The 17,659-nt window shown below is 37.7% G+C and overlaps 1 protein-coding gene across 2 annotated transcripts; it reads right to left on the reverse strand.

The window, feature by feature from the left end:
• Positions 1–276: 276 nt before the first annotated feature.
• LOC126596264 (uncharacterized) lies at positions 277–13,603 on the reverse strand. Of its 2 annotated transcripts, XR_007613933.1 has the most exons (5): positions 13,509–13,603; positions 1,645–1,729; positions 1,152–1,237; positions 815–978; positions 277–508 (listed from the first exon to the last, which is right to left on the reverse strand). XR_007613933.1 is itself a non-coding variant. In XM_050262786.1 (2 exons), exons 1-2 carry the CDS (start codon positions 13,516–13,518, stop codon positions 11,630–11,632), a joined length of 771 nt encoding a protein of 256 aa, XP_050118743.1. In that variant the 5' UTR covers positions 13,519–13,603; the 3' UTR covers positions 11,527–11,629. The 2 variants fall into 2 exon arrangements, 1 of the variants encoding a protein (XP_050118743.1); XM_050262786.1 differs by lacking the exons at positions 277–508; positions 815–978; positions 1,152–1,237; positions 1,645–1,729 and adding an exon at positions 11,527–12,390.
• Positions 13,604–17,659: the final 4,056 nt, after the last annotated feature.

The following is a 17,659-nucleotide window of genomic DNA, read 5'->3' on the forward strand; positions in this document are numbered from 1 at the left end:
AATGAACTTAAAGGAAATACACATGAAAATACGAAGACATTAGGCCTCGAAGAGCAGAAATTTAGTTGGAATTAGCTAGTAATGCCTGCGCATTGCTGCAGGATTACAAATTGCATGAATAATTATGTATCATTCTCTTTAAACAGTTTATCTAATTATGAGTTTTATTAAACAGAAAATAAGATTATTTTCTTGTCATAGAATTAGCATTTTCTACGCATCAAAGCAAGTGGTAATTATTAAAATGAATATGTTAACATATAGCATAAAATCTAATAACCTGAATAATAGTATTTTAATTGACATCAACAATCAGAAACACGATCGTAAATATAAAGTTGGGTGACTTAATGGTTACAAACCATGTATATCACCTAGACATAGAGAAATAAAAAGTAGATGAAAATTAAGGATTGACTTGAGCTTGGAGTTCACAAAATGCTTTTAAGAGTAGTAAATGTTCTATTGGATTGAGTTCCTTGTAATGAGATACTCTTCTCTGCACAAACTGCATGAATAAAATTCCAACTTTCAACCACCCCTAATTTAAAATAATTAAGCTAAAGCAAATACACAGTAAGCACTGCACAATCACAGTAATAACAATTTTCTAATAGCATTACATTTACCAATTATTGTGCATAGGAATTTCAAAAATGGATAATTAAGCTGTAATTTAAGATCTTTGAAATTGCAATTTTATAAGTCACTAAGCCCAAATTACAAATTATGCAGTCAATCTCACAACCCTCCTTATTACACATAGAAAATTAAAAAATAATATAGTTTCTTTGAGATTTGTAAGTGGAAGTACCTCATTGAAAGCCTTTAGGAAGCACTGCAACACCTTTTGGAACCTTTGCCTCATTCTAGTACGGAGTGCAAAATGAGCAAGCAGTTTAAGCATTTCCCAGCACCACAGAGCATCATATTTCCTATTATTAATCCACAATGCCTCCTCCAACTTTGAAATAGCAGCTGGGCAAACAAACACAAATCTACATTTATAAATTCAAACTCCCAAATAACTAAATGGAAGAAGTCCCAAATTTATATTTTCAACTACTAGATAAAACATGGAGATTTCCTATGTCTAAAATAATTAATAAAAAAAAGAGAGGAGATATTTCAGGAAAATTCAAAGTTAGCACCTTGAGTTAGCTTCTTTGATTCCAGTACATTCCAAAACTGAGATAGATTGCTCTCCGCTTCCTCTCATAATACACACATGCAGTTTCTGTTTTTTGATCAGGTAAAGCATAGTCTGTTTTTTGAATCACAATTAACATTAATTAATAGAATTTTAAATCATATATCCAATCTCACAGAGAGATCAATCAAACAGTAGGTATTTGGCGGTGAAACTTGAAAACCAAAACTGCATTTTAATATCCTAGAGAGAACAAAATTGCAAGCAAAAGTAGAATATTGAAACAATATCGTGATAGTCACGAAATAAGTTTATGGTTTGCTAATATTGATTATTGATTATTAGGTTCCAAGTTTGTCTCAATTTATCATTTTCTATTAAGCTAAAAGTGTAAACATTTTGGTACTTACCAAGAAAAAAGCAATTAATTATTTGGTGCTACTTACAAAACCGATTGGCATATATAAGCTTTGATTAAAAGGTTAAGTATTTACCAAAAGATTCCAACCGCAAAATGCATGGAAGATCTACAAAATGTTTGATAAATCCAGAATTTGATTCTTCCTATTCCTCCGTTTCCTTGCACCCCAAGAAAAGAAAAGCAATTTAGTGCCAAACTTTAAAAAGAACCTATAAAATCCAGAGCAAGCTTTAAAGAAAGTTAATGGTGTAGGACATAAATGTTTGCCCAAATAAAAAAGGAAAGATGTTTCCTAGCTATACTTCAGATTATTCCATAAAAAGGAAAGATGTTTCCTAGCTATATTTTAAGCAAGCTCACATACATAGAACATATCAATTCTACCATACACGTAAGTCAAACAAAAGCGTTAGAGCCAATAATAACATGGAATTGAAAACCCATTAACCAATTTATTAACATACTACCTCTGTATTCTTAATTTATCAAATTGATTAAAATTACTAATTCTCTTATATATGACAATACCCCTCCCACTCCAGAATGATAAAAAATTAAAAATAAAAAATCTCAATTTCTTACATCTCACAACAACAACAACAACAACAACAAAGCCTTTTCCCACTAAGTGGGGTCGGCTATATGAATCCTAGAACGCCATTGCGCTCGGTTTTGTGTCATGTCCTCCGTTAGATCCAAGTACTCTACGTCTTTTCTTAGAGTCTCTTCCAAAGTTGTCCTAGGTCTTCCTCTACCCCTTCGGCCCTGAACCTCTGTCCCGTAGTCACATCTTCGAACCGGAGCGTCAGTCGGCCTTCTTTGCACATGTTCAAAATCACCGGAACCGATTTTCTCTCATATTTCCTACAATTTCGGCTACTCCTACTTTACCTCGGATATCCTCATTCCCAATCTTATCCTTTCTCGTGTGCCCACACATCCCACGAAGCATCCTCATCTCCGCTACACCCATTTTGTGTACGTGTTGATGCTTTACCACCCAACATTCTGTGCCATACAACATCGCTAGCCTTATTGCCGTCCTATAAAATTTTCCATTGAGCTTCAGTGGCCTACGACGGTCACACAACACGCCGGATGCACTCTTTCCATCCAGCTCGTATTCTATGGTTGAGATCTCCATCTAATTCTCCGTTCTCTTGCAAGATAGATCCTAGGTAGCGAAAACGATCGCTTTTTGTGAGCTTCGCTAGATTGCTCCGGTCATTAGTGTGGATAAGTATATAAATGGATAGAGATAGGAAAGCAAACACAAGATGTACGTGGTTCACCCAGATTGGCTACGTCCACGGAATAGAAGAGTTCTCATTAATTGTGAAGGGTTTACACAAGTACATAGGTTCAAGCTCTCATTTAGTGAGTACAAGTGAATGATTTAGTACAAATGACATTAGGAAATATTGTGGGAGAATGATCTCGTAATCACGAAACTTCTAAGTATCGGAGTGTGGTGTCGTCTTGACTTGCCTTATCTGTCTCATAGGTAGATGTGGCATCTTCTCTGGAAGTACTCTTCCTCCATCCAGGGGTGGTATCTTTAACTGGTGGAGATGCACAAGGTAATGTATCAATTTCACTTGAAGCTTACTTGTAGTTTCAGGCTTGGTCAAGCGCGATACAAACCATGTAGTAGGAGTCCCCCAAGTCGCCGAGCTCGGGGGTCTGCTGAAAGAGGTGACAGACAAGGTAAGCAATCAGAGCTCCGACTGATTGTTCACCTTCTCCCCATCTTGCAGCAGCATGAAGGATAAAGAGAAGAAAAATGAGAAGAGATGATATGAGATACTTTTGCTTTTGAAGAAGTAACTTTCCACAGGCTTATTCTTGAACTGAGCTGGAGGGTTTTCTGGTTTCCTCCAGAGTATAAGGCCGACTGAAGAATTTGAGGGTCAAAACAAGTCCATCAAATCTAGAGTACGTTCCACCCTGCTGATATGGGATACTTTTGCTTTTGACAGAGTAATGAATGTATCGGCACGTGTGCTGTTACGCTTGTCTCCACATGCTTCCTTGTATCCTTCGCACTTGCCCTATCTGTTCCTCAAGCAGATGCGGAATCTTCCCTGGAAACATAAGATGTTGAAGATGAGTACTCGAGAGCAATGCCAGGTAAGTAATCAGGTAAGGGGTTCCAGGCAGTCAGTTCCTGGCTGGAAGCTTGATTCCAAGTGCTGACTGATTGCTCTCTTTCTCCTTGTCTTGCAGGTAAAAACAAGGCCAAAAGAAAAGACAGGGAAAAAGCATGATATGGGATACTCTTGCTTTTAACCCTGATGATATGAGATATTCTTGCTCTAGTATAGCTTGTTTGCAGAGGTATTATCGGGGGGGAAAGAAAGCTGAATATTTCGAAAGGCTTCGTTGGGAGTGCCCTCTCAGATATGATGAAGGGTTGAGCATTTTTGCAGGTCTGCCTGTCCGTTGGGGATGGAGGTCGACATATATAGGAGTCTCCCTAACAACAAGTAGTAATGCTATTCCTTTACCCTGCTTGGTCATAGCACGGTAGTGGGAGCTGCCAGTTTCACATGTTTTAACTCTGTCAGAGCACTTTGAAAAAGTGGTCTGTGGTATCTGGCTCTCGAGATTCGGAGAACGATGCCTCTTCGATTTTTGAGAAAGCAATCATGCTGGGGGTATGACTCTCGAGATTCGGAGAGCAGTGTCTCTTCGATTTTTGAGGAAGTAATCATGTTGGGAGTCTGGCTCTCGAGATTCGGAGGGCGGTGCCTCTTCGATTTTGGAGCAAGCAATCTTGTTGGGAGTGTTGTCTCGAATGTGAGTAAAGGTTGGGCATGTTTGCTAGTCTACCTTGCCACGAAGCACAAAGGTTGACACACAGGGACTTTCCAATTATCCAGCAATGGTACTGTTCCTTTACCCTCTCTTCGATTTTGAGAAAGTAGTCATGTTGGGAGTCTGGCTCTCGAGATTCGGAGGACGGTGCCTCTTCGATTTTGGAGCAAGCAATCTTATTGGGAGTGTTTTCTCGAATGTGAGTAAAGGTTGGGCATGTTTGCTAGTCTACCTTGCCACGAAGCACAGAGGTTGACACACAGGGACTTTCCAATTATCCAGCAGTGGTACTGTTCCTTTACAGTTGTGGGTAATAATATGGTAGCTAGACCTTCAAAATTTATGTGTCTAAACTTTTGTTAGTGCTGTTTCTTTGCTATTCTTTTACCTTTCTTGGTCAGAGCGATGTAGTGGGAGCTGCAAGCTTCACGTGCTCAACTTTGGCAGAGAACTTTGGCAAAGTTATTTGTGGTACCCATGAGCTATTGTTGCGTGTGGGAAGTGGGTGATTGAACAGTAAGATTCATGTGCTTTCTACTTCACCAGAAGTCTTCGACAGAATGCCCATAATTTCTGCAAAGCTGAGTGTGCGTGTGACAGGTGCTGACAAGGCTAGAAAAGTAGGTGCCTCTTCGATTTCTGAGATCGGCCCTCGTGGTCTCTGAGCAGCCCAGCTTTTGAGAAAGCGAGCGCCTCTTCGATTGATTCGGAGAACGATGCCTCATCGATTTTTGAGAAAGCAATCATGCTGGGGGTCTGGCTCTCGAGATTCGGGGAGCAGTGTCTCTTCGATTTTTGAGAAAGTAATCATGTTGGGAGTCTGGCTCTCGAGATTCGGAGGGCGGTGCCTCTTCGATTTTGGAGCAAGCAATCTTGTTGGGAGTGTTTTCTCGAATGTGAGTAAAGGTTTGGCATGTTTGCTAGTCTACCTTGCCACGAAGCACAGAGGTTGACACACAGGGACTTTCCAATTATCCAGCAATGGTACTGTTCCTTTACCCTCTCTTCGATTTTTAAGAAAGTAGTCATGTTGGGAGTCTGGCTCTCGAGATTCGGAGGACGGTGCCTCTTCGATTTTGGAGCAAGCAATCTTATTGGGAGTGTTTTCTCGAATGTGAGTAAAGGTTGGGCATGTTTGCTAGTCTACCTTGCCACGAAGCACAGAGGTTGACACACAGGGACTTTCCAATTATCCAGCAGTGGTACTGTTCCTTTACCCTTGTGGGTAATAATATGGTAGCTAGACCTTCAAAATTTATGGGTCTAAACTTTGTTAGTGCTGTTTCTTTGCTATTCTTTTACCCTTCTTGGTCAGAGCGATGTAGTGGGAGCTGCAAGCTTCACGTGCTCAACTTTGGCAGAGAACTTTGGCAAAGTTATCTGTGGTACCCATGAGCTATTGTTGCGTGTGAGAAGTGGGTGATTGAACAGTAAGATTCATGTGTTTTCTACTTCCCCAGAAGTCTTTGACAGAATGCCCATAATTTCCGCAAAACTGAGTGTGCGTGTGACAGGTGCTGACAAGGCTGGAAAAGGCTGGAAAAGTAGGTGCCTCTTCGATTTCTGAGATCGGCCCTCGTGGTCTCTGGGGAGCCCAGCTTTTGAGAAAGCGAGCGCCTCTTCGATTTTTGAGATCGGCCTTCGTGGTCTTTGAGCAGCCCAACTTTTGAGAAAGCAAACGCCTCTTCGATTTCTGAGATCAACCCTCGTGATCTCTAAGCAGCCCAGCTTTTGAGAAAGCAAACGCCTCTTCGATTTCTGAGCAGGCGCCTCTTCGATTTCTGAAGCTTCGTCGAGTGCAGATTTTTATAGGGGCTGGCATTAAGTTCCAAAGCACACTTGAATCTCCACCAGTAGAAGCTTCATTCTTGCACTTCTAAGATCTTGATTTGTCCGACCTCTTCTCTCTTCAACACCTTTGAAAATGTCTGGCCCCTCCGACCGTCGTTTTGACTTGAACCTTGTTGAAGAGGCAGCCCCGCCTTCTCTAGACAACATATGGCGCCTATCCTTCGTCTCCCCTACTGGTCCTCTTACCGTTGGGGATTCCGTGATGAAGAATGATATGACCGCTGCGGTGGTGGCCAGGAACCTTCTCACTCCCAAAGATAACAGACTACTTTCCAAACGGTCTGATGAGTTAGCTGTTAAGGATTCGCTGGCTCTCAGTGTTCAGTGTGCAGGTTCTGTGTCTAATATGGCCCAACGCCTATTTGCTCGAACCCGCCAAGTTGAATCATTGGCGGCTGAAGTGATGAGTCTCAAACAGGAGATTAGAGGGCTCAAGCATGAGAATAAACAGTTGCACCGGCTCGCACATGACTATGCTACAAACATGAAGAGGAAGCTTGACCAGATGAAAGAAACTGATGGTCAGGTTTTACTTGATCATCAGAGATTTGTGGGTTTGTTCCAAAGGCATTTATTGCCTTCGTCTTCTGGGGCTGTACCGCGTAATGAAGCTCCAAATGATCAACCTCTGATGCCTCCTCCTTCTAGGGTTCTGTCCAGTACTGAGGCTCCAAATGATCCCCCTCCGGTGCCTTCTCTTTCTGGGGCTCTACCGACTGTTGAGACTTCTCCTAAGCAACCTTTGTGAAGGCTCCCTCTTGTGTGCTTATTTTGACTCATGTATATGTACATATTTGTAGCTTATCGGGGATATCAATAAATAAGCTTTCCTTCATTTCAACGTATTGTGTTAAATACACCAAAGCCTTCTTCGCTAAGTTCTTTGATTCTTACATCTCACAAAAAAAAAAAAAAAAAAAAAAGCAAATGCATGTCCATTTGAACAGTTTAATATTGAACCGTTCATTGTCGCTAGTTATACTAAAGTATCAGGGTTTTTTGTTATTAATATCGATAAAACTCAATTGAGACCTCTCGAATAATTCATTATGCATATTGATGTCATTTTAATATCAAACCTTTTAAGAATCTAAGCTCTTCAAAGTGTATTTCTGACAAAATATATATACCAAAGCAATACTTAATTCACATGATACAACCAAAAAGGGTAAAAGTACAACAATGAAACGACTTGTCATTCCCAATGGCCAATTTTATAGGATTCAAGTCAGACATGGGAATCAAGAGTATTGAAGCTGTCGGCCATAAAACATAGTTACTGATTGATGGAAATGGCCAAAATATAAGATAGATAAGAAGAAAGTATACTCACTTTTTGAAAGTGACTTTCTGCGGTAAAACTTAATGAGCTTAAGGAACAATATTTCATAAGCAGGAAAGTCATTAACTTTGGAAAGATTGTTCCCTCTTGAAGATATTTCATAAGTTTTTCTTTGAATCGACACCAGATTCACTATTTTCAGCGATAGGACGTTATGGTTTGTAGTTTCAGAGTGAAAGTATTGAAGAAACAATCGTTTGCAAAAAGTGAAAAAAAGAAGTCGAGGTTTGAGAGCGAGATAAGGGTGAGAGAAAGAGAGAGAGAGAGAGAGAGATAGAGACGAACCTCTTCCATGCTTGAGAGAAAGCTCCGCTTTTCCATCCGTCTTTCCTTCCTGATGAGCAACACGTGTATAGCAGTCTGGAACCAAATGCAATAGCTTGAAGCAGACTGACGGGTGGATCTCTAGGGCAAGTTTTCCATTTAGCTGTACAATGAGGGAAAAGAACGGGAAAAAGAGAGCTAATTGAGGGCATTTTTGTAAATCTCAAAATAATTAAGCCAAGATCATCGAACTTCATGATTTTCACATACAAATAAAATGTGGAAATACATTAAACAACCAAGCGTACCTTCATCCATGACAACGAACACTATGAGATCCCAAACGGATTCTGTCAGCAACGGAGGAAATAGGTGTTCTCTCTCTTGCCTCTATTTGCACGTGAAAACCCTAATCGTGTTTTTTCTATCAAGTGCATATTAGATGGGTATATGCAATATATATAAGTGAGGCAGAGAGAGGACCTGTTTCCATTTAAAACCCATAATCAATTACCACCCATCACAGTAATTCACTAGTGCGAGTCATGGCGGTTGTACATCAACAAGCGACATAGTCCCTTCCATGTACCACAACACTAGAAATTACCTAAAACAGTTTGTTTGTGAGAAACACATATATAGGTCCGATAATGTCTTTGTCAGAGACATTCCTGTTATCATTCATCCAATCTCATAAATGTATACATATAATGGAAAACAGGAAACACCAGAAACATGTTCAATTATCGAGCTCAGAGTGTCAAGCACAATATTATCATTAAACAAATTCTCATAAAAAAAATTAAAAAATGACAATCATCATGGACTACGACCAAGACCCATTCTTTCAACATGATCATTAAATGCCTTCGGCCCCAGTCCCTTTGTCAAGGAATCTGCAATCATAAGCATTGTGCTTATGTGCTCAATAAACACTTTTTGTTTCTAAACCTCCTCCTTAAGAGTCAAGTATTTTATATCCATGTGTTTAGCATTATTAGAATACTTGTCATTCTTGGAGAAGAAGACAGCGACAACATTGTCACAAAAAATTCTCAACGGCTTAGCAATGGAATCAATGACGCCAAGCCTTGAGATAAAATTCCATAACCATAATCCATGATTTGTAGCCTCAAAGCATGCTATAAATTTAGCTTCCATGGTGGATATAGCAATAGCATCTTGCTTTGCACTCTTCCAGGAAATTGCTTCTCCAGCTAAGGGAAACAAGTAACCAAGAGTTGATCTTCTGCTATCAATACATCCAGCAAAATCTGAATCTAAATAACCAATAACTTCTAGGTTATTAGATTTTCTATATGTGAGCATATAGTCTTTCGTTCCTTGCAAATACCGCATCACTTTCTTTGCAGCTTTCCAGTGATCCATTCTTAGGTTGCTTTGGTATCTACCTAACATCCTAATTGCAAAACTGATGTCTGGTATGGTACAAGTTTGTGCATACATCAGACTTCCTACAACAAATGCATAAGGAATACTTTCCATTTATGCATGCTCTAATTCATTTTGTGGGTATTGCATAAGGCTAAATTTATCCCCTTTCTGAATTGGAGCAACACTGGATGAACATTTTTCCATACCGAATCTCTTTAGAACTCTCCCAATATATGCTTTCTGAGACAGGCCTAACACTCCATGTGATCTATCTCGGAATATTTCAATTCCTATCACATAGGCCGCCTCACCCATATCTTTCATTTCAAAGTTCTCTGAGAGAAACTACTTGGTCTCATGTAATAGACCAAGATCACTACTAGCAAGCAAAATGTCATCAACATACAGAATTAGAAAGATAAACTTGCTCCCACTGACCTTCAGATATGTACATCGATCAGCGATGTTTGCTTTAAAACCGAATGATACAATGATATTATCAAACTTAAGATACCATTGTCGTGAAGCTTGTTTAAGTCCGTATATTGACTTCTTTAGTTTACAGACCATATGTTCCTTTCCCTTTCATGCAAAGCTTTCAAGTTGATCCATGTAGACTTCTTCTTACAAACTCCCATTTAAGAATGTTGTTTTCACACCCATTTGATATAACTCTAAATCATAATGAGCTATTAATGCCATAATGATTCTAAAAGAGTCTTTCTTTGAAACTAGTGAGAAAGTCTCTTTGTAATCAACACTTTCTTTCTAAGTAAAACCTTTGGCCACCAATCTGGCTTTATATCGTTCTATATTGCCATTAGAGTCGCATTTGGTCTTAAAAACCCACTTACACCCAACTCTCTTACAACCTTTAGGCAATTCAACGAGATCTCGGACTTCATTTTTGTCCATTGATTTTAACTCATCATTCATGGCATCAATCCATTTACTAGAACCAATACAGTTAACGGCTTGTGAAAACGAAACCAGATCTTTATTTATTCCTATATCAATGTCAGACTCTTGTAGATATACCACATAATCATCTGAAATAGCACGTTTCTGTTCTTTTTGAGATCCCTTAATGCTATTTCTTGTGGTTCTTCCACTACATTTTCATTTGGGATAATCTCATTCTGGAACAGATGGTCATTAATTTGTTGTTCAACATTGTCTAACGGTTCAACATGTGTAGGAACAACAACTTGCTTAGTAATTATAGGTGTAAGGATCTGCACCCTAACTTCATTAATGACCAATTATTTAGGTTTTTCACTCCCACTGATTTCACCACTTTCAATGAATCTGGCATTGCCAGTTTCAACAATTCGCGTACTATGATTATGACAGTAAAACCTATATCCTTTGGATTTTTCTGGGTAACCAATAAAGTAACCACTAATTGTTCTAAAATCCAACTTCTTTCCATAAGAGTACGATTACGCCTTTCAGCAACACCATTCTGCTTTGGCGTACCAGGACATTGTCCTGATTCATCATATTTTCCATAAAATTCACCACCTCTATCCGACCTGACAATCTTTACCTTTTTATCTAACTATCTCTTAACTTCAGTAATGAACACCTGAAGGGCATTCACGGCTTCAGATTTTTCTTTCAATAGATAAATATAGCCGTAACGTGAAAAATCGTCTATAAAGGTGATAAAATATTTTTCTCCACCAAAAGATGGAGCATCAAAAGGTCCACATATGTCTGTATGAATTATTTCAAGAAGCTCTGAACTTCTTGTGGCTCCTTTCTTGGTGTATTTGGTTTGTTTGCCCTTAATACAATCCACACACATACCGAGATCAGTAAAATCTAGGTTCGGAAGAATCTCATTCTTTACTAATCTTTCTAACCTTTCTCTGGATATATGACCCAGTCGTTTATGCCACAAGAATGAAGAATTTTCATTGTTTAGGCTACGCTTAGTTCCAACATTATGATGCAAGGTCAAAAGTGTTTCAGCAAAACGATTATTGAGCTTTAAATTATACAACTCACCTATTAGAATACCAGAACCAACAAAAGAGGTATTCTTATATAAACTGAAACATTCATTACCAAACTTAATAAAAAATCCATTACGGTCAAGCTTCGAAACTGAAACCAAATTTCTAGAACAACTAGGAACATAAAGTGTCTGAAATAAATCCAAACAATATCCAGTATCCAAAATTAAACGAAAGGTTCCAATAGCTTCAACTGGAGCTTTGACTCGATTCCCCATGAAAATGAAATTTTAATTTGGATTTAAAGTGTGGATCGTAAGGAATCTCTGCATCGAATTAGAAATATGATCCGTAGCACCAGAGTCAAACCACCAAGTATTATAAGGAACTTCAGTTAAATATGATTCGAAACTTACATAAGCTAAAGGCTAATCTTTCTTTTCAAAAAATTCTTTGAATTTCTGGCAATTCTTTTGATAATGCCCATGCTTCCTACATAAGCGACATAAATCACTTTTATGTTCCTTATCATGAGCCTGAGTAGCATTAGCAGGTCCATTCACCTTGGGTGATCCTCTTTTCTTGCCATTTCCAGGCTTTCTTCCAAATTTTCTTTCAACTCCTTGACTTACTAAATGAACGAAATGTTCTCCTTGGTGTTTAAGCCTTCCCTTCTCTTGAACGAGTTTAGTGGCCAATTCATTAACATTGCATTTGTCCTTAATAACATTATAGTTGATTTGAAATGGTTCATACTGAGGAGGCAAGGAGTTAAAAATAAATTGAACAAGAAAGGAGTTATCCACATTCATTCCAAGAGTCTTTAGCTTTGATGCTATATTAGTCATTTCAAGGACATGCTCATGCATGCTTTGCATACCATCAAATTTCTTGGTGGTAAGCTCAGCCATTAATGTCCCAGCAAGAGACTTGTTAGCAGTCTTGAAACGAGTCTCAATATTTTTCAAGTATTCCTTAGCAATTTCAGCGTGAGGAAGGCCAGTCTTTATGTTGCTTGCTATAGTCATTCGCATAAACATCATGCTCAATCTATTCAATCGCTCCCAGACATTATAGAGAGATTTTTCCTCAATGCTGCTTGTATTCGTAAGAGCAACAAGTTTGTCAGTTCGGAGTGCTAAATCAAGATCCAGGACACCAAGGTGAAATTGAACTTGCTCACTCCAATCTGATAAATTTGTTTCATTAAGTGAGGGAATAGATAGAGCAAGTGAATGAAGAGAAACAAGCACTGACACTGCAGTTCAAAAGTGCTCACAATATTAATGCTTTGAGTAATAAAAACACGTGTAATAACAATAAGTGTATTATCATATTCTCCTTTGGGTAGATACTACAACAATACAAACAATCATCGATGCATAATACCTTAGTGATAATTGTACATCTCTAATAAGACAGGTTTCGTTATCTTTGGATATCTGAACAAATAAAAATGAAATATACAATTCTCACCACATTCATATCATCAATCATATGAGCAATTAGTCTACCTTTGGGTGACCCTTAAGAACTTATGACAAATGAAAAACATATTACTCATGTACAAACCTTTAAAACATAATAAGGTTTTGTTTGTTCATATGCATCATCCTACCATGAGTAATTGATTAATCATCATTTAATTTGAATCCATGTGTTCTTTCTAGTTTGGCCACTTTGGTGACTAACAAATAATTTCGTAAGACGAATTACAAATTAAATGATTGACGTTTATAATCGTAATGATCAGTCATAGGTATTCAAATTACTTTAACTAATTCCAACTAAAAGAATCGCCCAAATTGCATCATAATTTCCATACCCAAATATGCAATTCGGAAAAAATTGTAATAAAACTAAGATTACAATTTCTTAATCCCAACATGCATAATCGATACATGCAAATAAAATATAATCATGTCTGCCTCAAAACAGCAGACATTGCACCCTAATTAACCACCGATTCCGTTATTGCAGATTTAAAAATTATGCTGACAGTAAGCAGCAGCATCATAATTAAAATATTCTTTATGACTGCAATTTACAATATATAAAGAACATTCACATTTCAAAACAGCGATTAGGTTATTTCAAAATAGCACAGCAGATCATAATTTATTTCGAAATAAAACCCTAATCAAGTCGATTCAGTTAAAGTTCATAATCGTAAATGGAAAATCATGAGAGCTCTCAACCAGGCTCTAATACCACATGTAAATCTTAAAACAATTAAGCCAAGATCATCGAACTCATGATTTTCACATACAAATAAAATGCGGAAATACATTAAACAACCAAGTGTACCTTCATCCATGACAACGAATGCTATGAGATCCCAAACGGATTCTGTCAGCGGCGGAGGAAATAGGTGTTCTCTCTCTTGCCTCTATTTGCACGTGAAAACACTAATCGTATTTTTTTCTATCAAGTACATATTAGATGGGTATATGCAATATATATAAGTGAGACAGAGAGAGGACCCATTTCCATTTAAAGCTCATAATCAATTACCACCCATCACAGTAATTCGATAGGAAACATTTCTCATAATTTGACCAATAGGATTATATACAAATAATAATATCCATTAAACCCTACATATTATATAGACCGTGTCATATGGACCACTTTAGAATATTAAAATATTCTTACAATTTCCGCCCTTTTACTATTGTTGAACAGTGCCATCATCAACTAAGTTTTAGTATATATAATGTTCATCAACTAAAATCGTACTACAGGATCGTATGATGATTGATTTGAAGAAAGCTTTGGATTGAGCTGGCGAGCTTTGGTTCTGTGTTGAAAAGCATTTGAGGGTTGATTGAAGAATCACTTAAAGTTTGATAATCATAGGGAATGAATTTAGGAAACTTTCATGAAAATGGTTTGGATTAAGTTTATTTTTATAAAAAACCATGTTATAACTTTATTTAATTTAACAAACTTAAAGTTTAATGAAAAACCCTTAAATTTTAATGAAAGGACAAAAGAATTTAAATTTTAATAGAAAGACATAATTTTGATATTAAAAAAAAAATTTGACGTGCGGAACCACGCGTCCTCACACAAACTGTTTATGAAACTTTATTCACTGTTTATGAAACTTAACGGTACTACACTGTTTATGAAACTTACTACACTGTTTATGAAAACTTACGACATTGTTTATGAAACTTACTATATTGTTTATAAAACTTACTACATTATTTATGAAACTTAACGGTACTACACTGTTTATGAAACTTAACGATACTACATTCTTCTCTTTCCTCTTTTTGAATTTTCTTGGCACATCCTCACCTTCGAAACACATTTTCTTCTTCTAATTTGCTTCGATACTCATCAAATGTTTTCTATATCTCTTCAATTTCTTAACTTTCTACACCAATTACTTAATTTTCTTCTATTGTTCGCCCATATGCAGCTTTCTCTTCTTCTCCACCTACATTCTTAACTTTCTACACCACGTGTTAGTATGTAAGTGGTGGAAAATTTTATTTTTTACCACAAGAATCTCACAACTTGTATAGAGATGTGGTGTATCACTCTGTGCTCCGGGCATATTGAAAAATCTTTCGTCATATTGACTACTATTGGGAAACAACACCACAAAAATAAAACTGGAAAAATGTAATTCAATTTGAAGTCTTTCTCTTATTCTAAGCAAAAAAAAATAAAATAAAATAAAATAATAATAATAATAATAATAACAACACAATGGGGAGAAAACAAAGTGGAAATGGGGGGGGGGGGGGGCGGGGTGGGGTGTATGAGCGCCAACGCATGTGGTATTTTTATGTTTTTTATTTATTTATTATTTTATCCTTTATCATTAAATAAAGTTAGTGGATGATTTTTTATTAAAATGCAAAGATTTGAAACCCTTATCATTAGTTTTCCTATGAATTTAACCAAGGTCATAAGCAAGGAAGAAAAAATCGATAATATCGGCGATATTTCGCCGATATTATCGTTTTTTTGGGGGTCCGATATTTTTTTAACTATCCAAATGATTTTCGTCAAAATATTACGATATTATCGATAATATCGCGATATTTTGGCATTGTGCTAATGGGAGAAGAACGCCGGAGCAAATTAACCGAATCCCTAAATCCCCAAATTCGAATTCAAAGCAAATTAACTAAATCCCTAATTCCTAAATCCCTAAATTCGAATTCAGTACAAAAATGAAATTACATGCAGAAAATTCGAATTCTGTACAAAAATGAAATTACATGCCGAGAAGAAGAGAAGTCGGAAAACTGCAGCCGAGGCTCCGTCGTCGCAGCTGCCAAGATCTGCGCCTCTCTCTGCAATCCGCGCTCAGACCCATCAAAATCCGCAATCCCTTCTCTCCGGATCCCAAAACCCGCTCGGGTTTGATGGATCCTCCGCCTCATGTGGGTGTGGTGTGGCTGTGTTTCTGGAAGGAGAGTTGCAAAAATGGGGGGAGAAGAAATAAGGAGAGGAATGAGGGAGAAGGTTCGAGGGATTGGGGAAGGGGGAAACACGGGGAAGTGGGGTGTGTGTGTGTATGTCTCCTCTGGGAAGGAGAGATGCAGAAAAAAGATGGGGGGAGAACTGGAGAAGAAACAAGGAGAGGGAGGGTGTGTGTGCGTGTCTGTGGAATGAGGGAGAAGGGTTGAGAGATTGTGTGTGCGTGTGCGTGTGTGTGTGTGTGTGTGTTATCCGAGAGAAAAAAAAACATTGAGGGTGTGTGTGTGTGTGTGTGTGTGGCACACGGTTTTGGCACACGGTTTTGTATGAAACCATGGTTTTGTGTGTGTGTGTGTGTGTGTGTGTGTGTGTGTGTGTGTGTTATCCGAGAGAACAAGAAAAAAACTTTCAGGGTGTGTGTGTGTGGCACACGGTTTTGTATGAAAGATTTGGAAGTGACTTTGCTCAGAAGAACCAAATATTTTGTCAGAGAAGAACCAAAAAATCTGCTTACTTTATCTTCTTCTCCACGTGAAGACCAAATTCTGTCAGAGAAGAACCAAAAATGCAATGTATAAAGTGTAAAATATTGTACTAATTCATTATATATAAATGATTATGATGTGTTTAGACTTCTTTCATTAATTACTACATATTTTCTGCACTCACAATGTTTGTCAGCTCGCTATATAATCAACTTGATAATGTTAAATCCATCATGCAATGCATTTCCTTCCAATTTTTTGTGATAAACTAATAGATAATTGACTAAATAAACATCCTGCAAAGTTTCAATAAAAATTTCCAAGTTTTTCTTACAATTTCCGTGGTTTCCATGTAATTTTTATCGATATCAATATTATCCCGATATTTCCATCGATATTTCCGTGTTTTCGGACTACCGATATTTCCGATATTATCGATATTTTCTTCCTTAGTCATAAGTATAGATGTAGAGGCATAGAGGCCTCTGCCTCTATTTTTAAAGCTTTGTGGAGTGCATCCTTGCTCTTATCGTTGAGTTAGGTTGAGGAAGAATCAGTCATCTGCTTATGGCATTAACTGTATTTCCTACGTGGTAGATTGTTTCTGCGTATTCTCGTATTCGTATGCAATTAAGATGTCCATCATCTGGCCAGATGACGCTTTCCTTTCATTTTTTTTTTTTTTTTAATAATGAGCCTTGTGACATTAAGAGGGTGCAAGATTCTCAAAATTTTTTTTTTTTGGTAGCAAGGTTCACAACTTCATTAAACTAACAAAACAAATCTACATGAAAGAGGTCCAAAAATAACAAACACAAAAAGATATGGACCCCAATATACAACCCAACACAAAGTTGTGAGCCCAAAGAAAAAGAAAAAACCGAAGAAACTAAACAACTTGCATTTGTCGCCGCCTTCATCAGAAAGATCCCATCCAATGCCCCAGAAGTGTAGAGAAAGAAAATGCCAGAATCCTCCAAGGAGCACCCTACAGATCTGCACCACAAACCGAATGAAGCTTGCAAGAAAAAATCCACAAGCAACAATGCCAACGAGGGCAAACTAAGGAATAGTGGTGGTATGAACACCCGAGCCACGAGAAAAGTTGAAGCTCTAAACAACTTCCCTGTGAATTGCAAAAAATTGCAGTTATGATTAGTACATGTAGAAATAGATGGCATGTTCGGCGAAGAGATGAGGCAATTGAAATGGATAGGGAAAGGATTGGTGGAAATCATGGAAGTGGATGGTAGGATAAAGTGAAATCGGGGCATTAGGACACCAAAATCAAATGGTGTTACAGGATCACCCTAACAAGAAGGTAAAGGCAAAACAACAAGTGAAAAGAGAAAGAAAGGAGAGAAAAAGCAAGGAAAAAAAAAGCAAAGAGCAGTCACCTACCCTAGCCAAAGCTAGGATCAGTGATAGCAAAAAGAAAACAGAAAGATTGCACAAAAAACCTCACATAGTAGTGAGAAAACTCTAAAAAAAAACAAAGAGCAACTCTCACTAGAAATGAGAGAAGTCTGG

The sequence above is a fragment of the Malus sylvestris genome, chromosome 13, assembly GCF_916048215.2.
Source record: "Malus sylvestris chromosome 13, drMalSylv7.2, whole genome shotgun sequence".
In the NCBI taxonomy this organism is placed as follows: domain Eukaryota; kingdom Viridiplantae; phylum Streptophyta; class Magnoliopsida; order Rosales; family Rosaceae; genus Malus; species Malus sylvestris.